At 39.7% G+C, this 24,580-nt stretch overlaps 1 protein-coding gene across 1 annotated transcript in view; it reads left to right on the top strand.

Moving 5' to 3' along the window:
• NGLY1 (N-glycanase 1) overlaps positions 1–8,527 on the top strand; it is a 28,303-nt gene extending 19,776 nt beyond the window's left edge. Inside the window, exons 9-12 of the mRNA XM_054384880.1 lie at positions 4,183–4,347; positions 5,329–5,517; positions 6,716–6,893; positions 7,990–8,527. Coding sequence (XP_054240855.1) covers positions 4,183–4,347; positions 5,329–5,517; positions 6,716–6,893; positions 7,990–8,165 — 708 coding nt within the window. The 3' untranslated portion in view covers positions 8,166–8,527. The remainder of the gene's footprint in view (positions 1–4,182; positions 4,348–5,328; positions 5,518–6,715; positions 6,894–7,989) is intronic.
• The last annotated feature ends 16,053 nt before the right edge of the window (positions 8,528–24,580 follow it).

Here is a 24,580-nt window from a genome sequence, read left to right as displayed (position 1 = left end):
CCTCTCAAGTGCCCCAATAAGGACTTGGTCTGACACAGGTTCAGAAAGTTAAAAGAATCAAATGGTTTTGTTCTTCAGAGCAATGAGTACAACAGATTTGGAATTGCTGGTGATAAATTTATTGACTGCAAGATGTTGATAAATCGTGGGTAATATCCAACTAAGTCAGAGGCACAAACCTTTGCAATCACTCTACTATAAAATAGAAATGCAGCAAAACTTAAGCTGTATGTTGAAAGTGCAATTCTTACCAAGAAGGATGTCCCTGTCTTGGATGGAGGAAAAGGAGCACAGCCTGATGACTGTCCTCAACCACACTGGTACAGGTGCCTCTGCACACTTGTTCCAGCTGCTGCTGTTGGGAGATGTTCCTTTTGTGGGTTTTGTATCCTAGACTTGGCTGTTCCTGCATTCTAAATGACATTTTAGCATGATCTAGGTAGGAGGAGAGCTGAGTAAGATAGTCACCTGTGTTCAGCATATACTCAGTTTTTTCTTATTAGCCAACTTTAGTATTAAAAATGGAGCTGTTTAGGCAAAGATCTTTGTTCACACACCCTGGCCCTCAATCTATTTTGAAGTTGGGTGTTTGCTATTTTATCTTTGCTTTGTAGGTTTTATCTAAAACAGGGATGTCTTGTCTCCATAAGATTCCCTCCTTCAGCTCTTTGGCAGGCTACCTTGGTAAATCTTCATTTAACACAAACACCTGCTGATTGTAAATGACCTCAGTACCAAAGGGTGCTAAATTAACTTGCTTTTCTGCCCCATGGTAAACAACGCAGTTACCACAGACCAGACAACAGCTGAAAGGATGTTGAGGGACTGGGTGTTAGATGGAAAAGAGGCAAGGATAGTTTATTCATTATACACTATTTTACTTCTCAGAAATGCTGTGTTTTATTTGGGTCAGGCATTCCTAAATGATGTTGTTCTATATATAGTACCATAGCACACCCTGACTACAAAGCTTTTTTTCACCTATTTTGTATGGGCAGTACCTTATTTCAGGCAAAGGACCGTGAACTTTATGCTGCTCTCATCGACAATTAGGTGGTGGGAGAAGGAAACTATTTCTTTTCATTTGCTTCAGATGTCACTTCAGTAATGCCTATGAATGGTTATAGCTGTAGTCAGGTCAGCTCTTAAAAAGAAAACTAGTAATCTAGTTTGAAATGCAACCATTTTGTGGTTATTGTTGTGAGATGAATCAGTATTCCTTGTTTAAAGGTTTAAAATTCAGTTTCTACCCTCAGATCATCTGTTGCTTACTCAGTGAGTCCACTTAAATCACAAGTTACTGATCTCCTGAAAGCACAGAGTCCTTCAGGAAACATCAACAGTACAACTTGTATGTGATGCAGAACTGAATTAAAGCTTGCAGTTCGCAGTCCCTCTCCTTTCTTACTCCCTTTGTCTGCTAAAGAATGATGAGGCCTGTGCATGTATATAGAGGGTAACTCAGAACCAGGAAGTTTGAACCATAACAGTTGATAATGGAGTTCCTAGAATCCATTCCAGTATGTAGATGCAGTGTTGTTTGTAGGAAATGGACATCACAGGCACTGTTGATCTCTGCAGTCTGAGTGTCAGACATGCCTTGTGTGCTGCTAGCATTTGTATGCCAGAGTCTACTAAGTGGGGGGAGATGACAAGAATTAGTGTATTTGTACTCTCCACAGTTCAGGAATTTACTCATCTTTTTTGGTTGTCCATGAAAGAGGCCTACCCTTTTTGAGTTGAAGTACTGTTCTTTAACAGGATTTTGTTCGCATACTTTTACAACACAGCAAGGGCAGCTGCTTCAGTGTGGCATTGCTAATTTCAGCAGTGATCACCCTGACACTGGATTTCCTTACATGAATGTGGCTCACAGAAAATTGTAGATTGTTATTAGGGTAAGCTGTATCACAGTATATGAGAGGCTAGAAGTGACCTCCAGACATCATCAGATCCAACCCCCTGCCAAAGCAGGATCACTTAGGGTAGTCTGCACAGGAATGCATCCAGGTGGGTTTGGAAAGTCTCCAGAGAAGGAGACTCCACAACCTCCCTGGGCAGCTTCTTCCAATGCTCTGTCACCCTCACTGTAAAGTTTCTCCTCATGTTGGTGTAAAACATTCTATGTTCCAGCTTGTCCCTGTTATTCCTTGCCTTATCACTGTGAACCACCGAAAAGAGCTTGGCCCACTCCATTTGACACCCATCCTTCAGAGACTTATACACATTGACAAGATCCCCTCTGTTTTCTCTTCTCAAGACTAAATAGCCCCAGGGCTCTCAGTCTTTCTTCATAGGGGAGATGCTTAAGTCCCCTAATCATCCTTGTGGCTCTCCGTTGTACTCTCTCCAGCAGGTCTCTGTCTCTCTTGAACTGGGGAGCCCAAAATTGGACACAGTATTCCAGGTGTGGTCTCACCAGAGTAGAGAGGTAGAAGAACTTCCCTTGACCTGCTGGCCACACTTTCCTTGATGCATACCAGGATCTTATTGGCTCTCTTGGCCACAAGGGCACGTCGTTGTTCCATGGAGAATTTGCTGTCTATCAGCACTCCAAGGTCTTTCTCTGTGGAGCTGCTTTCCAGCAGGGCAGCCTCTAACCTGTCCTGGTGCCTGTTTGTTGCTTCCCAGATGCAGGACCCTGCACTTGTCCTTATTGAACTTCATGAGGTTTGCCTGCACACACCTCTCAGCCTGTCCAGGTCACATTGGATGGCAGCACAGCCTGACAGGTGTCAGCCACCCCCCCCTAGTTTTGTATCATCAGGAACTTGCTGAGGGTACTCTCAATGCCCTCATCCAGGTCATTGATAAAGATATTGAACAAAACTGGACCCAGTACCGATCCCTGGGGAACACCACTTGCCACAGGCCTCCAAGGTGACTCTCTGCCACTGATGACAACCCTCTGAAGGGTCAAACTCCTCTGAGCTGGAGTGACATCTGTAGTAGTTCATATGGATATCCTAAGTGCCTAGTCAAGTATTGCACTCAGGAAGGCATGATGTTTCATGAGGAACTCCTGGAGTCACTGCTTGTCATCTGTCAATGGAAGCAGAGGTGTATCGTCCCCTTGCTGTGTTAGAACTGGTATTTGGCAACTGGCAAGTGTTCACTTGGAGCTGTTTCTCATCATTTCTCTGTATCTGCTTTCCTTTATAGTTCCATGTTGTTTGGAACCAAAACCTTTCAAATCCCTCTGTTTTGATCCTTAATAGCAAAACTTTCTGGGGTCAGAACTGCTTTTTTACATAATTGGAACACTCACTGGCCTGGAGTTTCAGGCCCTGGTGTGCTAAGTGTGTGTGCCTTGGGCAATCACCAAAGCAGGAAAAGAAAAAACCACAAAAAAAACCCCCAACAAACCAAAAAACAACCAAAACCAGATGTGTAATTGTTTGTATACTCAATATTGAGCTTCATTTTCTAACCCCGTGTGGTAGCCACTTAAGAAACAAAGCTTAACCTATCAGCTCTGTATGTTTGATGTGAAAATCATGGAGTTAAAATACCCCAGCCTCTTGGTGATTATTTTATTCTTTAAATAATTGTCCATATTTTTATTAATGAGAGCAAAGAAAGCATGTTATGTAATTCTTTTTTCCACTAATACACCTGGAGATGTGATTTCATTTTTCTCAGATTTCTGATATCTGCAAAGTTAATGTCATAGTTTGTTAATGATATAATCACTCACTGTGAAGTAACTTGTTCAGAGACCAATTCAATCCCTTGTTGGGGCTTGGTCATAAAACCAAGACTGACCAACCAAATCGCTCTTAGAAAAGGAAAGTTTGACCCACACATTATGCTTGCTGTCTCTTTCCCCCAAATAATATCAAAACCAGTTATGGTATAAAATATCTCTGAGTAGTTATTAAACATGCTATGGAAGTATTTGATCATCCAAGCAAAGGTATAATAAGCATAGCACAAACGTTACCTTAAATCCACAGTTAATGCATGCAGGTTAAAGGAAAAGCACCACTGTCCAATAACCATGTAGTTATGACTGATTTGTATTAGCACATGTGGAATAAGATTAATGCTTCATACAGCCTAGACTTTAAGTGTTAGTCTGGGATTTTCAACTTTTTTTTTCTCTGTTGGTGTCAGTCTAGAGCAGAATTACAAATACCATTTTTCTGAACTTTTTACTTTGTTTCTTAAATGTGTTTTCAGAGACAACGATCTTTGTCAGAAAACAGAAAAAGAGAGCTCTTAGAAAGAACCATTGTAGAGCTTGTTGAATTCATTTCTCCTAAAACACCAAAACCCGGAGAATATGGTGGAAGAACATCGGGTTCAATGGCTTGGCGAGTAGCCAGAGGTGAAATTGGTTCAGAGGTATTTAACTTTTGCTTTGTTGACCACCTTAGAGGTAGCTAGCTCTAAGGTGATAATGGTCAGCAGAGGAATAGCACTTCGTGGTAGGTAGCCTGCATAGTTCAAACATGAAGACTTGCAAAAACATTAAGTACGAGTATGATAGGAGTTGCGTAGAGGTCCACAAGTAAATCTGAGGATTGATGGTGAGCTGTTGATTCCTAAAATGTGTGTGAATTCTTGATCTAAAATCTGATAATTAAAAGTATTTTGTACTTTTTCCTTTTTAGTTAGTTATAGGATGACACAACTAGAAAGCTTAAGGCAGTTAAAAGTAGTTGGGAAAGCTTTAAAAACATTTGTATTATTAGTTACTGTTGGTTAGTATGGAGGTAGGAGATGTTTTTGTCAAGAAAACAGTGTGGGAGCAGTTAGGATTGTTGTAAATGGGATAATCTCTGAAACTCAATCGACTCTCATGTCAATGTGTTTGCCTATTTCTGAAAGCAAGAGTTTTTTTTGGTTTATGCTAAGATACAGTTTCCCAGAACCATAGCATGCAAAGATGTGACTTACCTCGTCACTCTTTGCATTAATTTTCTGGTGAACTTCTTGTGTGGAATGACTGACAATACTAAATAGAACCAGTGAAGTAAAATTAGTGAGCTTCATAGGACTGCTTAAGTCTGAGAAACTAAGATTTTTATATCAGTTCTCCATAGACTAAACTAATTTCTGCTTTGTTGAAACTCCTAAGAACAATGACAAATCTTAAAAAAAAAACACTCCCCTCTGGGAAAGGTACAGGTCAGCTGTAGGAAACTGGTCTAAAACTTTCGTTTTGCAGAAATACCTTTGTCCATGACATGTCCTGAAAATGACATTTTTTTCCAGTTAGAAGCAAAACTGAATTGGGAAACCATAGCATGCTGTTTAAAAGTAACTTAGTCTTAGTGAAATGTATTGGGCAATGAAGGTGCTTGTATTTTTTGCCTTTTTCAGACAAGAAAAGAAGTACTTTTTATTCCTTCTGAAAAAGAGAAGACATCTAAACGCTTCCACCTCGTCTACAATATAGTAGAAGATAGTTATACTCGGATTTCCAATAATAATGAAAAAATAAGTGGCTGGGAAGCAGGTGTTTGGAAGGCAGAGTCCATCTGGAGGAAGATTGAAACAGATTGGAAAGTAGTAAGGATAACAATTATTAAAAATAGAAAATCATACATAAAAATACAATAACTCCAATAAAACAGGAAACCCTTGCCAGTGTTTGGCATCAAAACCTCTCCTGATGCCCATAGAATCTAGCTGATGTTAGTAAATATTACTCTTGATCTTCGGGTAAGATTGCCATGAGATTTAAGAAACTAGAAATAAATGTAGTTTGTCTTTCAGGAAGTGACCAAATTTCCAGCAGATAAGTAAAATCCATGTTGAAATACCACATCTTAGAAAATGGTATCCTTCTTATGCTCTTGTGCAAGGGCATAAATACTGTTCTCCTGAAAATCAATACTGCTTTCAAAAAAAGGTGGTTTGATTGTTTTGGAGAATAGCTTTATAGTGTGTTTCATGTCTTTGATCATTGTTCTTTCCAGAGCTGTGTAAGTCCACTCAGTAGGACATTAATGGACAGAATTTTGGTAAATTTTCTTACCTAAGGATTCTGAAAGGATCATGGCAGTTTTGACTCTTTCATCTGTAATGTATATTACCGTGGTTTGCTGATAATAGACTGGAAAGGTTCATCACATGCTCATTACATAATTCCTCTATAAGCATGAGTAGGAATTTTACTGGATGTTAGCATGAGCTTGATTGTTTAGTCAGGTAGAGTTTAGAACAGCATTGGGACTACATTAAATTATGCAAGTCTTAGCAGTTCAGATAATGTTAATGTATGTTCATATATGGCTAGGATGTGTGATTTGCTTTAATCCAGACTGGTCAAGTCCTAGGAGAAGTAATGTTCAGCCAGCAGCCAGATCTAAAGAATCTGAAACACTACAGTTTTCTTCAATACCAGACAACCAAAATGAACAACCAAAGTGTATGAACCAGTGTACTTAATACAAAAACCCCAGATAACTGGGGGTTTTTAAAAATAATGGGCTTACATACTTTTATGGCTTAATTTTACCAAGCATGTTGTAATAGATTAGTATTCCCTAGTGAAAGACTATGACCGTGTACAATTACCCAACTGTGGAACAGTCTTAAGGATTCAGAATGAGGTATGTACAATATCGTACTACGCACAGTTTTAAAGGTTCAGAAGCTTGATAAAGAAAGAAAGCGTACTGTTGTAACAATTTTTGTCCTTGTTACAACAAATAATTGGTCATATCAGTTTTTGACATACTGACACTGTTGTCTTTCTCTTTAGGTTTACCTAGCCCGAAAAGAAGGGTCATCCTCTGCTTGCATCAGCTGGAAGTTTGAGTGCCAGTCAGTCGGCCTAAAGATAGATAATGTTTCAGTTAGGACAAGCAGTCAGACGTTTCAGAGTGGAATAATAAAGTGGAAACTTTGCTCTCCAACAGCAGAAATACCTCTGACAGGAGGTAAGTGTGAAATTTAAATAATGAATTATTTCATGCAGCAATGGTTTGTATGGAGAGAGCCCTGAGCACATACTAAAAATGAAGTGCAAATGCAGTCTTACTGTTCTGCCTCCATCTTAGCAGGGTGAAGAAAGTATTGTACATTTAATCAAAATCAGTACAGAACCCAGTTTAACATGTGCAACCCTACCCGCAACATGTGCAACCCTACCCGCAACATAGCAAGGTTAGCAAGAACATGGTGGATATAAGATACTTGTGTGTTTTACTAGGAAGGTGTGACAGTTTAGGCTGGGTGGCCCCTGCTACTGCCACATGAGATACACCTCTGGTGTCCCAGGTGCCCACCCAATAGGGATGGACACAGGAAACGGCGTATTTCTACCCATAAATCCTGCGCCCTATAAAGCCATCTGCAGAGTCCTTCTCTTCCTCTTTCTTCCCTCTCTGCCCCCGTGGGAGATGCTCTCTCTTACTGGGTAACGGTGGGGGAGTATCTCAGGCCCCTTAGGCCTGTCTAGGCCTAATGCCAGGAGAAGAATGGAGGGGGGACAGTCTCAGACCTGGCCAGCCTGCGACTTGCCTAGCAGCAGGAGGGGGGAAGAAAGAGCCCTGGGGGTTTTGGGTATACCCCCAGGTGGGAGGAAGGAAGGATTGGGAAGCCTCTGGGAATTATGTAAGGGACTCTGTATGCTTTGGGATACCCTTTGCCACTATGCTTTGTAGTTTTCTGTAGCTTCACCAATTGCTTTTCCATTTAAACTTTCCATCACTCTCCAATCCATTTGTGTGAGTGTCATTCTTTTTTCCCTCTCGGGGCAAGAGATGATCTGCCTGGCCTCAAACCAGCACAGAAGGATAGATGCCTCTATGTGTAGTGGCCTCAATCTTGACTAGGTCCTCTGAGCAAATGCACTAAAAAAATCATTAAAAATTTGCAGGTGATTTTTGTCCTGCCACTGAGTGACAGATGAATTTGTGTAGTTGCAACTGAGAATGCTTATTCATTACAACAGAGCATATTTAACATGCATTCTAGCATTATATGCTGTCTGGAGCATTGATTTACTGAACTGTTTAACTTTTCCTCCAATAGATAAAAATCTTTGCTCCTACTCGGATTTTTCTGGTGCAACAGAAGTTACATTGGAAGCTGTTCTAATAGGAGGGGATGGTGAAGTTGCATGGCAACACACACAGTTGTTTAGAGAGAGCTTAACAGGATATGGAGAAAATTGCTTGGAGATAATTGTAAACCTCAGTGACCTCTGAGAACCTGAATTGAGGAGATGTACTGTGGATCCCCTGAAGATGTTATACCACGGGTAGGACATGAAGATTTGGATGGTGGTTCCTGTTCATCCTGCTGGCAGCTTATTTTCTGTCTCACTGCTTCCATTTAATCAGCTTGAAACTGTACGTGTATTGAATAAGTAAACATCACAATGGAAACCTCTCCCCTTAAAAAACAAACCCCAAAATTAAGGGATTGAACTATATTAAATAGCATTTTCTTCAACTTTGTGATTAAACAGAAACAGTTTTTAGTGAGCAAAGCATCATAAATGCACAGAGCAATTGTAATTGCTTTTAATTTGGAGTTTTAGGGTTGGTTTGCTGAGGTTATTTTATAATCTTCTTGGAAAAACAGTTTTAATTCAATTTTCCAATTACAACAGACGCTTCTGGTTTTAAAATATTTTGAAGAAAACTTAGATATTTTAAAAGAGAAATACAATTTTATCTAATAACCAGAAGAGCCAAAATTTACCTTGTTACATATCTAAGTACTGAACTTGCATTTAATTCTACAAATGTTTGGAAATATGATGATCTGCTAGGAAAACAAACTAATTATGAAATGTGTTCGTTACGTACCTAAATTTGTCATGGCTCATGATAAGAAATTGAGCCTTGAAACTCAGAACATCAGATTTTTTTCCTACCAAACAAAAAATAGATAACTCATTATAAAAACTTAATGGTATGAATTCAGGGTTGCCCACTTTTTAAAAGATTGATTATAAGTAGGTTGAAATCACTTTAAAAGCTATTGATTTCCATTGAATGCTCTTCCCAAATTTCATGTAAAAGTATATAAAATTTTTCTGTTCATTAATACAGTGGTTATGTTTCTTTTCATTCACTATAATAAAAACTGCCACCAAGGAAATGTCAGCTTAGCAGTGCTGTGGATCAGGTGTGGAGTGGATCTTCAGATGGGATAGCCTTTATCAGAGAATGTAAGGAAGGCCATATGGGGCTGGATTGCACAAGAAACTTTCTATTACAGGACTACCCCACAAAGCTCAAACTGCAGATTTATTTTTAAATCAGTGAAAATTAAGGATTATGTTCTCAAGATCAGTGTTTTAAAGCTTTCAGTTCCTTTTTCTGACCATTCCCACTGCTGTATTGATTTGAAATTAATGTAAAAAAAAACTGTGCATTGAAGTAAATGCTTTGCTGACCTCTCAACAAATCTAAGCAAATACAACATTGGAGATTTGTGTAAGCACAGTGACAGGAGACATCAAAATTATGCCACAGACATCTTAAAAAGTAGCAGATTATGGCAGCTCAGGAGTGACAGAATGGTGTGTGATTTTTTTTTTCTTATTTTACTTTGCTTTAGAATGTAAATTGATCGTTTGAGGAGGGTTAGAGAGAGTCTCATACTTTTTAGCAAGTTCAGTGACACTTGTCTAATGCAAAGTGTATTTGTCAGTCTACATTCAAAACTCCTCCTGTACTTAGCTTCACCTAAATGCAAGTTCTGAGATTGAGTGGCTACACAACAGAAAGGTATTTTAGACTAACACATGCTACATTGGAGGAAAAAAAGACAAAAGAACAATACTCAGGAACACCAAGCAAGAAATGGTTCCACTTCATAATTTTTATAGCTGAAAGAGATACCACTTTAAGACAAATTATTTCTTGCATTGCATTACTTAAAATAGGGACTGCGAGGAATTGCCAAATTGATAATTTGAAAGTAGAAGGCAGAATAAATTTTAAAATAGTAAGACAAAAGTAATTTTCTCAACAATTTTGGTCACAGTTTCTGGGAGAAGAGCAGTAGCTGCAGATAACTTAATGAAATCATTCACTCAAACTATAGAGCAGTTGCAGTCCATTATTAAAATGTTTGAATTGATTCGATTGGCAAGACTTTTTTAGTCTTTTTAAGAAATTCTTCTGTATTTGAAACATCAGATCCTTGTTTTAGGAAAGAATTAATGGGTGGAAACCTCAGACTGAATAAAAATAATCTGAAAAAGTTAAATGAAACTACTTTAGGTATCTCTTGGAGTACCCTATGAACTGTGAACATTTTGTCTCTCCTGCATAATCTGGACACTAATTTTCTCTGTTGCTCTACTTCAGTGCAACCTTAATAAATTTTTACTCACTTTTTGAAATATGAGGTAACTTCTCATCAATAACTGTTTAATTTTTACATGAATTTGAAATATGGTGGAAAGATCTGTGCTGCCCTGCGTTCTAAAGGTGTGGGCATTAAGGTATAGTGGCAATGATGTGATACTGGTTGAGTTGTAGATGAAGTTGATCGGCAATGATGAAGCCAGTGCTTGCTCAGCTTCTGGTAAGCTTAAGGAAGAAGAGGTTAAATGGGGAATGAGAAAACACTGTTGTCTGCAACGTATGGTCTAACGTCAATGTAAGTAAAACCAGCAATGTTTTCTAGAATTCAGTTCAGTCTGATGTTAAAATTGCTATTGTGCCATAAGTACCTTCCAAAGCTGTGCTGAGATGTAACAGTGACATCTTTTCCATCAAATTTCATACAAAGCAAATGCTGTACAATTCAGTTAATGCTTGCAAACTGATTTTTGAAATGTATCTTTTCCAAAAGAACTGTGAGAGCCTGTGCACAGAATTCCTCCTTTCAGACAGACATCTGTTGTACTGCTCTGGTGTTGCTCATACAGCTGTTCATGTCTTCATACCCTGTTTTGACTCAGAACTGCATGCAGAATAGCAATCATCAGTGCCAACACAAAATTGTAGTAATAATTTCCTACACCTCAGGAAGTTGCTGGGGAAAATGTTTATTTAAAACATATGAAAGTCCCTTGTAGGCAGCATAGAGAGAAAGCACAGGTATGCAGGGATCTAGCAAACTTCAGTATAAATTATATACTTGTGCTGAGGAGTAGGTAATGAGAATTATTTCTTCTCATCCTGTGTGATGGTCTGTCACCTTTACTCATTGCTTTTACTTCAATCTATAAAAGATTTTTCATGTGTAGTGGCTTAGATGTGAGGCATAATCCCTGTTATGTGCAACATCAGAAAATGTAGAACACTAAATTGTGCTTGTCTCTATAGCACAGTGGAATGAAAACAGATGGTAGGAAGCACATGGCTGGAAGAAGCTGGAAACGTCCATTTGCAGAGTTCTTACGGTTCAAAAGAAGCCAAAACAAAGGAACTCCAAGGGAAGCAGAGATTGTTCCAGGCAGATACCAGGATACCTGTTCTCCATACCCATGCTCCCCATCTCTTTACCTTTGGTTGCTTAAGCTGGGAATGGAATTATACTACCAATTAAGAATTTTATTCTTAATTCTTATATTTTATATATATCTTATCTTAATTTTATTCTTATATTTGTAAGAAAGTATTTAAAATAAATCTCTAAATTCCACCATAGCTTCAAACTTCTGGATTTGGATAAACTATAAGATTTTGCCAGTGTTCTGTAAACAATTCAACAACTTTAAAAAATATGTCAGTGTCAACAGAATTTCAGTATCATTGCTTCATATCTACAGAGGGTTGGAAGCAAACTGCAGATAGGTGACTTCTTTAAACACAGCTTATGGAATAGACCTAGGTCCTATCTATACTTTGAAGATTGTTTCAAAAGTTATTCATCTTTATTTGCAGTAGTTCAGCTTACTCTGTGGCCACCCTTTATGGGCTTTTACAGGGGTACTATTGTTGCCAGCAATGCTTTAGGTCTTGCATCTTACAGCCTCTCTAAAGAGTAGTCAGTGATACAGTTTGCATATTGCTGCTCATATATCATATCTCATCATGGATAGAATGAAAAAATAATAGCACTGGTATCTAGGATAAGATTATGTGCTTTATGATAGTCTTGAATATTTAACCCACACAGAAGGGTAGTGAAGTGTCCAAAAAACAAAAAGGGAAAAAGGTCTTTAGTAGGTTGATGCAGTTTCTTCTTCTCAGAAATTATTAATTTCAGCAGCAGAATTTTAAGACCCTTCCATCCTATAATATGGCACTTGGGAATGACCAAGTTAATAAGCCAAGGTCAAGCAGCTTCTAGTATCTGTATTTTAGGTGTACAGATATTGCAAAATGTGTAAGGGTCTAAATGTGCCTGTCTGAATAAGAGAACAGGTTCTTCCCCTTTGCTTAGATTTTTATGCTTGATCTTTGTTTTTTTTCTTTTTATGGTAAACTTTATAATTAGGCTATTAGCTTCATTTATGATTAGGCTGCTTCAACTTCTATAGCTTTATCTTTTTCTACATGTTTCTGTCTCATTTAAAATGTACTTTAATTTGCTTTTAATTTATGTGGAGGATTGGTAAATATACCAGGATGAAAAATAAGTTAATTTACTTTGTAAGAGGAGACACAAGAAATCAAAAATACACGAACTCATAAAAAAAAATCTACCACAATGGTAATTAAAATTGATGACACCCAGAAAACAACAAAAAATACCAGGACTTAAAAAAATTTAATGGACTACATAAATTAGTGCTGGTGAAAGTAACTTACATGACTGACCCTGTTCTTGATGTGGTTTTGTATGTGCTTATTTATATTTATTGAAAATTTTCTGTAAAAGACAAATGCTCAAAATACTGAATAGCTGTTTTTGAAAAGCAATCTAAAATGTAAAGAGTATTCATTTTTAAACACTTTTTGCTAGTCTAAGCTATAGGAAGAATTCTGAAATCAAGAACAGGCACTTCCCTGCCAAATTAAATACATGCTCCTCTCTTAACTAAATACAGCTGTTCTTGCTGCTTTTTGTGCCCCACATTGGGCACCAATTGGAATGTTATGGTTTTAGTGCCCTCCTGTCCCTTTTCCCCTCCTGCCTTCTCTCTCCCCTTGTACCAAGAGATAGAGAGGAAAGAAAAGGCATGGAAAGTTTTCTAGTTGACAGAGTATTTTACTACTCCACTAAGAGGTATCATTACATCAGTACATACATGAAAGAGAAAAAAAGGGAAAGGGAAAGTACCATTCAGAATCCAAAACCAAGTGAAAATGCACCTGGAAAGCAAGAGAGAGACCCAGAATCCCCTGTCCAGGACGGTAATGCCCTGCAGCAGTGAAATGCTGTAAATGCATGATTTCTGAGAGTCGGGAAGAAGGCTTTTTTTTTTTCAAACCACTGTGCTTTGGTTTAGTGAACAATGTGGGACTTTGATTTTTGGAAAAAGTATGCTTAGTGATATATTGTAACCAAGAGTTTGAAAAGCACGCTGTAATGATTATGAGATTTCACTGTGGCATTGAACACCTACAGGGGCTTTAAGGATTGACTCTATCTATGGTCGTCTGATAGAGATCTTTATAAGATCATTTCAGGATGTATTTTGATTATACTGTTCCAGTGTATGTTAATTTGATCCTTTTGTTATGTAATCCTACATAATACTTCATGTCCTTGGAACTTAAGCGATATGCTATGTGTGTCTCCCATATCCTTGAAATCCCAGGGGAACGTATCCACCACCCCACCCCCTGAAAACCATCAGCTAACAGCTTACCTCTTACACAATCAGGAGGAAATAACAGAGTTGTTTCAGATAAGTACTTCACATAACAGTGTACAGACTCCGTTGTGAAACAGTGCTAAGGAAACCAACTGACTCAAGAAAACGAAGACATCCAAGAGCAATGCATAAGCAAACTCTTAGTAAAGCAGTTGGATCATAGTCTCTTAGGGTGATGGAAAGAACATCTCTTCTTCCCTCTGTATGACCATTGTGATAAGAAGGATACAACGTTATGTAATGGATATGTGTCCATGCTTGAATTGTATCAAAAGTCAAACTAATGTAGTTAAACTGCAGCAGTTTTTGCTTGTAGCCAAAGCAGCAGGAAAATATATGGTATATTAAAAACAAAGTTCACCGCTGGCAAAATGATGTAAAACTTAATTGGCCAAAAGGGAAGTGCCTGTTCGTGGACTGCATGAAGAATTCTAGCATTTGTTCTGATTTGGCTTAGGAAGAAGCATGCCCCAAACTGGTTTCTGTTAGGTTGGTGACTAGGAGTTTCTGCCTGAGTATACTTAATGATTTCAATGATGTTAGCAGTGGCGGTTTAAAAGAAAATAGGAGAAAAGAAAAATAACAGATTGGAATTTAAAACTCAACAATGGAGTTAGTAGCACAAACAGGAAGTGTTAGATGCTGCAGTTTAATTGTAAAACTTGAGGATAGAAAAAGATAAGGTCAGGTTAATGCTGATAAATGCTAGATTTGCATCATTTGGGGGTTTATTTTGCAAACTAATTGTTTCATTTTTTATAAAGATTTTTTTGAAAGGAAGAGTTATGGTCATGTAGCCTTACAAAGGCAAACAGTGCCATAGGTTCTTGTACAGGCATTAGAACGATGTATGAACTGCCTTTGTAAGACTTTAAACTCAGTCTTTGGTAATGATTGTTTTTAAATCCGTTTGATTTTGTAACAAGGGCGAAAAGACAGAGGGCTCACAGTGCAACAGACAGCACAACTTGGCTTGACTGCGCAGTCTGTAGCTGCATTCTGTAACCTTATAGTTTTGTTTCAAGTTTTGAAGGCTTACAAGTACAAAAGTTAGTGTTTTTGTACGTTATTGTTGAAAAAGAACTGATGGATGACAGAGTATGAAGAAATGGCTGTTCATACAGTCCCAATATATAAACCTTCTGCAGACACAGGAAAGTTTAAGTATGTTTCTGGCCCACAGAAACAACATTCATGATGGGAAAGACATTCAAGAGCAACAAGCACTTGCCAGAGTAAATTTACCCTTTCTAAGCTTTTTATTGAGTTTACTTCATGTACAGGACTGGTTCGTGGTCCTGTGAGGAAGTTCAGCCATTTGCAAAGGTTTGGTGAAAAATACTAAGTCCATCAGTGAACACAGCATGGAGGCAGTATGTGCTCTAGTAGAAGAGTGGCGGAAAGGGTGCACATATGGGAAAAGAGAAAAGGAATTCATTTATTTGTAAAGACCAGGAGATTTACTGGCATGTGATAATGAATTCACTGGAAATCAACTCCAAGAATTTAACATTAAATCCCCCCAATGGAGAATGTTTTATTGAAAACATTTATGGAAGAGGTATTCTTGTTGCCTGTGAGGTAAGCAGCAGTCACCACTAGCAGTACTGAACAGTGGGTTTGTATTTCATACATACTGGCATGAGCAAACCAGCACTGTTAACACAGTTAGTAGCGAGATGCACTGTTCTATAGGGCAGCATAATCAGCTGCTTTAGCCATCTTTTGGAAGACTCCCTTGATTAATATGTGATATCAGTTACCTCCTGGGATAATCCTTCCTCTTGCCTTCACTGTGAAAAGCCCTTCCAAATTTCCCTCCTGAATGAGTGATTTTCATCGTTTGAAGTATTCTCTGCACTGGAGATTAAGACAACTTTCAAGTGAGTCACAGGTAAGATATAGAGGCTTCCACACCATTTCTGGATTCTTTTTCTTGCTTCCTCTGTGTATCTCGGGCTGATACCTCAACCCTACACTGCCCCCACGCATTTCCCAGCTCACAGTGGCAGCTGCCTATTACTCTCTGCTGGACAGTCAGAAGCAGCAGGCTATGAGGATGACAGTAGCATGGTCTGCTGAGAGAGTTTCGTGAATGTAGTCCTCCATGTCTGCCACAGCTTTCACTTTTGGGACATTTCGTTCCTCCTTCTATCATTTTAGTTCCTACCTGCTTCTTGTTCTCTCTCACCCTCGCACCCATGGTATATTCACAGGACAACTGAATCCTCAGTCTGTATTATTTCAGTATCGTGCCCTTCGGTAATCTTCCCTCACTGGCATCCTTCTGTGTTCCTAGCATCATTCCTGTTCTTAGCAGGTCTGCTGGCAGCCTGCTGAAGACCTGGTAACAGAGGCCTTTCCTCACATCTTTTTGAGATTCACTCTCATCCAGGCACGTGAGAGGTGAGGGAGGTGCTGTAAGGGGCCCAAAAAGCAGCAGGTGTTCTAAGGAAAGGACATTAGGACAGTCCTTAGGACCAACACTAATTTTTCTGTACGTTTTATGCATATTGTTCAAAAAGACAATGAGCCTCTTCCAGAAATGAATCAGGTTTTACTTCTTGGGACAATTGTTTTTCACACTTTATAGAAGCATTGCAGTGCAACAACTGAAGAAATTGAACTGGGAACTCTAAAGAACTCCATGAGAGATTATACAGATTATGCAGATACCTATTGTAAGGATGTGAGTGCTGTTAAACTTCCACTCCAGAGGATGACCCAAACAGATACCAAATTGAGAATAATATTTTTTACTTTGTGTATTTTTGAAGGATTACTTATTCCTACTGCAGCTCTTTGTAGATTATAAAAAGCAATAAATGCCAATCCATTAGTATGCTAATTCGCTCAGAAGAAATGTAAAAACAGTTTCACTGATGATAACAGCTATTCTGCTACAGAACCTGTTAAGCAAGCCATGTCCCTGGTGAAGTTAACAGCCCTGGAGGAAGCACCAACTTCATGGATCATGGGATATCCTCTCAGAATCAGCATGGGATTAGCATAAATCAAGGGCAGGATGCCAGGGAGCGCAATCCTCATTCTGCTCATGAAATGCAGATCATAAATTAACAGGAATCACTTAAATGTTAAAAGGAGGCTGAAGGGTGGCTTGGGAGTGCCATGTTGTGCACATGCGCTCTGTGGGAATATGTCTGCTGTGCAGCTTGGAAGCACTCTGCTGTGCTTTGGAGCTGTTTGGCTTTGTGGTTCAAAGTAGTCATGCTGGTGAAGCAATTTAGAGCTTAAGCATGTGCCTTGGATTATGTTTGGTTGCTGTATCTTGTGCTGCGTTCCCAGGGGATGGTTAACATGCCTGCCTATATGGCCTGTAACTGTCTTTATGATCATCTGTGAACTGGCACAGTTCCTGCTTTGCTGTACTTTTAACAAAACTATCAGAGAAGAAAGGTTTGTATGCTCTGAGTTCTCCGCAGTTTTGCACAGCAGCTCAAAATGAGTAGCTATCATTATGTGGGAGAATGGGAAGTTCTGGTTAGAAAACTGAGGAAAAGTTTGCATTTTATTCTGGGAATTAAATACTGGGAAAAACGATGCACAGATAATTGAGCTCTTCAGCTCTTCTGTGAGTTCAAGTTCATTTCATTGTGTTTTGAATATGCTAGTGTACACTAGTTATGCTAGTGTACTTGTTCATCATCACTGCTCATGGCCCAGAGAACTGAGTTAGAAATATTTTGAGAGAATTCAAGAAAATAATGTGCAACTGAAAAAAAAATGGTTTAGTAGGCCTGAGGAATTCACAAGCACTTCTTTGATGCTTACAGATGCCTGCTCAATAAACTGAGGGTAAGATGTGAAGTGAGAAAGGGATCTTACATGATTCCCTGTCACAAGTCTTGAGAGAAATAAACTCAAGAGGGAAGTGTCAGATTTCAGCAGAGCGGCTGGAAATAAAAATGTGAGCAGCACTAACAGTCAAGGAAAAAGCGAACACATTACTTCCCTATAAGGTTAAAGAGCTACTCCTGCTCTCCAAAGGCTTTGTGGTACAAAATCATCCTGCCAAAGAGGGTATGTGGAATAACACTGCAGTAAAAGCAAACCAACTGAAAACAATGAGTTGTTACTGTTGCTACAGAATTGTTGTAGAAACTTTGACATGATCTTGCTACAAGACACAGTACAAGAAAATGTGTTCTTTCTAGTTCTGTGAGAGTATAGTCCTTAACATCCAGCAGGGTCAGGGAGGTGATTCTCCATTCTGGTGAGACCCTACCTGGAGTATTGCATCCAATTCTGGAGCCTCTATTACAAGAAGGATGGGAGGTGCCCAGAGAAGGGCCATGAGGATGAGCAGAGGGCTGGAGCTGCTCTGCTGTGGAGACAGACTGAGAGTTGGGGTTGTGCAGTCTGGAGAAGAGAAGGCTCCAAGGAGACCTTATTGTGGCCTTCCAATATTTGAAGGGGGCTACAAGAAAGCTGTTGAGGGACTTTTCAGGGTGTCAGGGAGTGATAGGACTTCGGGGGAATGGAGCAAAACTAGAAATGGGTAGATTCAGATTGGATGTTAGGAAGAAGTTTTTCAGCATGAGGGTGGTGAGACAGTGGAACAGGTTGCCCAGAGAGGTGGTGGAAGTCTCATGCCTGGAGAATTTTAAGGCCAGGCTGGATGTGGCTCTGGGCAACCTGCTCTGGTGTGAGGTGTCCCTGCCCATGGTAGGGGGGTTGGAACTGGATAATCTTTGAGGTCCCTTCCAACCTTGACAATTCTGTGACAGTGTATCACTAGCTTGTGCCTTACAACATTAGTTTAAAGGAAACTGGAGTCTGATTACTGTATCACAATATTTTTTTGCAAAAGGAGAGGTGCTGGCTTTTTTCATGCTTGGGGCTGGTAATAAAGTAAAGCAAACAGTACACTTTTTATGTTATTTGTTTCATAGTTTGCAAGAAATGCATAACATGCTGAAAGAACTGCGCTGATGAAGATTTTTCTTTACTGTGCTACGTTAAACATACAGTAGGTTTCAAAAAGAAATGTATAAAATAATGAGGACTATTGCTTTCATATTCTTCAAGTTAAAAAACCCAGGTGTACATATATCAAACCAAGCTACTTGTAACACATTGTGTAGATGAAAATCTTTCTTCTAGGATATTGAAATGAATTCATTAAGTGTTCATAAAATACATATATTCAAGATCATTCAAAAGATTACTTTAATTCCTCACAGGCAACAGCACAGAATCCTAAATCTAAGAAAGAAATACTGCGATCAGGAGTCAGCTTTCTGCGGTGCTCAGAAAAGAAGAGGTTCTCTTGGTAGTCCAGCTGCACTTTGCACTTTGGTAGTCAGGCTGTGCTTTGGAGTCCTGTAGCTGGGTGTTGATACCACAGTGTTTTGGCACCCAGGCTGTGCTTTTCCAGCATTTCTCTGCCGCAAAGAGTATGCTGAGAGGACACAGCTGGGCCAGCTGACCCAGACTGGCTAAAGGGCTATTCCATGCCTGATGACATCAGCTCAGGTCTAAGAAGAAAGAGAAAGAAGGCAGTGTTGGGGGATTTGTCCATGGCAGCTGTCCAAGACCAACCACCATTCTGCTGATGGGCACTAGAGACTAACATCACTCTGCTTTCACTCCCACGCAGTCAACTGCTTTGCTTATCATCATTATTAAATTGCTCCTATCTTATAGCTGGCTTTTGTTATGTTTTCCTTTCTCCCCTGTCCATCTAAGAAGGGGGGTGATAGAACATCTGGCCCGTAGCCAGGGCCAAACCACCACAAATACTTACCAGTAAGACCACTGTTAAAACGAGTAACGGTTGTGGGATACCTGGAGGAGACTTTCAAGGCCCAGAAATACTAATATCTTAAAGGATCTAAAGAGATGATTAAAGATTTGGAACACATTTCTGTGCTTATTAATAAGATCTAGCAATGCTAGCAATGATTATTTGTGAAAACTGCTTCTCTAATCATCCAAGGCTTTGAATTGCACAACTGCTGTTGAAATACACAGAAACAGCTGCTGCTGAGCTCTTGCAAACTAGGCCACCTCAGAAATGGTTGGGTAGCTGTAACAAGTAATTTTTAGGGAGTTGTAGGTTCAGTACATGCTTGCATTTAAGACTAATAAAGTGGCTGAGTCTTATGTACATTTTACCTTTTCAGCTGTACAATCTTCTTGCCCCCCCCCCCCCCCTTTTTTTAAAGCTCAATTATGCATCTGGGTTTTGTAATTATTTTCTCAAAGACTTCTGAAAAAAAAATATTCTCAAAAGCCTAAAAATTGGCTACTGACATAGGTAATCTGAAAAGGGGAAACGGTCTCCATTTTTTAAAAAGGGGAGAAAAAGACCACCAGGGGAACTACAGGGTTAGGGTTAGGTCAGTTTCACCTCTGTGCCTGCCAAAGCCATGGAGAAAATAAGAAAGACATGAAGCTGCTCAAGCAGGTCCACAGGGAAAGGCCATGAAGATTATCCAGGGGCATCTCTCCTATGAAGATAGGCTGAGAGAGCTGAAGTTGTTTAGCCTGAAGAAGAGAAGGCTCCAAGAGGACCTTAAAACAAACTTCAGAACTTAAAATAGGACCTTTAGGAAATATGAAGAGGGATTCTTTATCAGGGAGTGTAGTGATAAGGCTCGGTGTAGTTTTAAACTGGAAGAGGGTAGATTTAGATTAGATATAAGGACAACATTCTTTACTGTGAGTGTGGTGGGACTAGAAAAAGTTGCCCAGAGTTGAGAAGGCACCATGCCTCAAAGCCAGGTTGGATGAGGCCTTGAGTAACCTCATCTAGTAGAAGGTGTCTCTGCAGAGCATGGGGTTTGGACTAGATGGTCTTCAAGATCACTTCCAACCCAAACTGTTCTATGGTTTGAGCAAAGGGAGTTTTTGGTAAACAGGTTACTGGGAAGATAAATGACTTAAGTCAGTCAGACAAGAATATTCATAAACAATGTTATTGTATAAACTTCCTCTTCTAAACTGCTGTGGAATTGTCAGAAGCACACAGTAAGCACATTTCCTGTGCTGTGGGATATAGAATGGTACATTTTAGGGCACCTATTACCAAGTTGAAAACATGGTCCAGTGGTTCAAATCACTGAGTATAAGCTGAAGCTGCCAGTACAAATTTCCTCAAGGGGGTTGTTCGTTAATGTGCTGGACAGGTAACTTCAAACCATCTGCCTGTCAATGACTCTCTATCCTATGTCTGACTGTGCCCTTCATAACCTAGACTTGTTTTGTAGCTCCCTTTTGTTTTTCCTACTTTCTGTGCTCAGATGTATTGTTCATTGATACCCCCCTGTGTGTCTGCTCCCAGTCCTCTTTTGGTTGGATGTTCACAGAACATTCTCTCAACTCTTTTTTGTTGATCTTTGCCTCAGTCTTCTTTGAGACTTTCTTCTTGGATTACTACAAGAACCACACAACTCAGTTATGAGAACTGAAATGAATATGCACATCCTGATCTAGATTCCAGTCCAAAATGGTGGTAAAATGAAGCTATGTCAGAAAGCTTACTGCTTCTATTTTCTTCCCAGTAATTAGTAATCATGTACCAAAACAGAGATAATGAAGTGACTGAATTTTCGCTCCTGAGTGCAAGGTGCCATCTCTTTAGATGCTTCTCTGCTAGCTACATCAGTCATCACTTCTCCCCAACACAACATGTCCACACATGATAGTAACTCCCTTGCCTTCCTGTCACCCCATGACTATGTAGACATGACTTTCTGCTTTTAGGCATCAGTCTTGGTACTCACTCTGAATCCATTATGGATTTTCGTCTGTAAGGATGGAGAAATACGCTGGCAATGGGGACCTCCAATAAGCAAGAAGAGGCTTCTTGGGTTAAAATGGGTCACCATTCACATTTTCTTTCCTGAACAGTCTCAGGTGAACTGCTAGGAACAAAACTACACATCTAGGCCAGAAAGATATTACCCTGTGGAATTACCCACGTAAGGAAAGCCTAGCATGCTTCACTGTGTTCATCACTCTGAGCTCATGGGAGGCAGGGACTATCTGAATGCTATGTCATGTCCAAAACCTTGCTGCCTGTTTGCGTTCTCTACAATAATTAGCTTGGTTCCGAGCCTCCAAATGATTGCAGCATTTTGCCTCTCAGTGTAACTCTGCCAATGGTCATTTCTACGCTGTGTATGTTCAGCACAGATCTCCAAACTCGTTACTTTCTCTAGTCTACGTTTCTTTCTGTTGTCTTTGCCCCCTGCTCCATTTCCAAGCATTTACTTCTCTTCTTACTGCCAACAACTCTTTTAAAAACCTCAGATGTTAATAGTATGGATGTTAATTTTATTCATACTGAGAATTCCTCCCATCAGGGTCAGCCTAACCTCCTTTGCTTCATCTCTGCATGCACCTTCTCTTGCTGTATGTGGTCAATGCACAAGACAGCTTTCTCCTAGACAAGGAATTTCAGTACAAATATATGACCAGCTCCTGCATTAGCAGTAACTCTGTTTATGCTGTTCAGTGGAACTGCGCATAAATGAAGACTGAACTGATAGTGAGAAGACTTAGATGGACTTGGATACTAAAGCACTTCTAGTCATGCATAAACATTCAATGCTAACAAGTGACATGGCCTCCCTGTTTTGTGGGAGAGAAAGTGCAGTCCAGGAGAGAGGCCAAGCAAGTTACCGTGATGGTCAGTAAGAAAGCCTGCCTCTCCTGCAGTGGGGAAGATGGTGTAGTCCAAAAGAAAGTCAGGTGAGTCAGTATAGTCATCCAGGCATGGGACCCCACAACTAACCCTGAGGCTTCTGCTGGACAGCTTCCCCAGCAGCACTCACAACCTGGCCATCTGGAAAGTTCTCCACAGGTGGGTAATGGCACAGTAATTAACAGGTTAGTTATGGGGGAGTAACCAGAGGGCAAACACGATTTAACCAGCCCAAGCCCTGTGACAAACTGTCACAAAGTGGCAGACTGTTCTTGGAGGATTAGGATGGAAATGACCTGGTGTTTTCCAAGAGACTGGCGGTGGAACAGTCTAACTCCAGGAACAGGTACTGCCAAACATGCCAAGGATACATCAGACAGCTGGTATGTCTGGGTACAGCTGATGGAGTGGGTATGTCCTGGGCACAGCTGATGGAGTGCAAGACAGTTCCCTGGCAGTATGCACCCAGAAAACTTCCAGGGTGTGCTCTGTGTAGTTTAGCAAAGTTGTTTGAAATACATTTGTGTAACTATGCTTTGACTTGGCTAAATCTATACCCTTAGATGATCCAGCAATGGGTGTACTCTTCTTAATGCCTTGAGACCATGGACTGAAAGTCATTCATGACCAAGGCAGTAAAACTATGTTAATAACTGTCCTATTATGATGCCACAATCAATAATTTCAGTTATTTCACAATTATGTTAATGAATAGTGATGGAATTTTTAAATGCAGTAGAATATGGTAATTACTTTTTTGCATATGTAAATATTTGGTGTTAAACATGCAATGTTTGTTTCTATGTTATTACAACTATCTGCCACGTGAAATGTATAGCGTGATTGGTATCAACTTAGTTTTGTAATATTTTAGATGAAAATTGCAAATTACACTTTTTCCTGTGTAGTTTGCAAAAGACAGAGCTGTTTTCACTCGTTCAGGTAAGCGGTTGTACCCAAGTAAGTTGTCAAAGTAGATAAATGTAGATAGATTCACAAACAGGCAAGTTTCCTGCCCTCCTGAGTCTGATTCCAGAAAAGCCAGAGAAAGAAAAGATTTTATTACACAGCAAATGAACCTACAATAAATGGGAAGTTTGTACATACTGGGTACAGAAATGATTGAAAGATCATACACACAGCTGTCTTACTGTTAAAATACTTAAACACAACATAACATCACAATGCATAGTTTAATGAAATTAGTTTAAGTAGACCATTGTTGGGAAAATCTGTAGGGTATTTCTATTTATATTATAATATCCAACCACAAGAACGAATAAGTCTCCGAAGAATTGAAACAAGCTATTAATTTAATGTCACAAAATAAGTGTAAAGTATTTGGCATACATTGGTAGTACACAATTACGGCAGTTGGCATCTACCCAAGACAGACCACTCCTATCAAAATATTATAGAGCTTAAATTTTATTAATTCTTAAATCTAATTCTATGTTTATGTCTGCAGGATTCCCTTGTAATATGCTGAGCAGTCTAGTTTACTCTTTCACCTCTGAGCTCCATGAAGGCAAGTATTTGTAGTTTCATAAGAACGTTGTCACACAATCCTATGTGGCCCGGAATGCAACCACTCAACATACACAGATAAATATATAGGAGAGTGAGAGGAAATTGGTAACTTTCACAAGTCAATCTTTACAAATACAGAACCAGAGTCGACTCTTAGTGGGGCAGAGGATTCGATATCCTCTCATCAGCAAGCCCCCAGCCCTCCTGCAGTAACTGCAGTAACTCACATCTGCAGGGTCCATGGGAATAGGTAGCTCCCCAACAAAACAAACGACCCAAATGGAGCAAACCTGCTCATTTAAGAAGTGTACCACCCACAGTGCCCTTGCAGAACAGGTACAAGGCTCTGCAGGAGGAACTGGTTGTGAGCAAGAACAAGGGCTCACAAAAGCCAAAAATGCCACAAGGGTCAGAAGTGCCACCAAGGCCAACTTGCCTCAGGCCAGCCATAAAAACTGACCCTGAAAAGGAAAATGGAAGGGTCATTACTGTAGGTGACTCCCTGCTGAGGGGAGCAGAGGGTCTGATATGCAGACCAAACCCCCTTCATAGAGGGGTTGCTGTCTCCCTGGTGCCTGGGCAATGGATGTCGTAGCTAAACTTCCCTCCCTTGTGAGTCCTTCAGACTATTACCCACTTCTGGTTTTTCAGGTGGGTAGTGATGATGCAGCAGTGAGAGGCTCACAATC

Source organism: Indicator indicator, chromosome 11 (genome assembly GCF_027791375.1).
Source record: "Indicator indicator isolate 239-I01 chromosome 11, UM_Iind_1.1, whole genome shotgun sequence".
NCBI classification, from domain to species: Eukaryota; Metazoa; Chordata; class Aves; order Piciformes; family Indicatoridae; genus Indicator; species Indicator indicator.
Note: the sequence above shows the minus strand (reverse complement) of the source record. Positions and strands in the feature narration are given on the sequence as shown.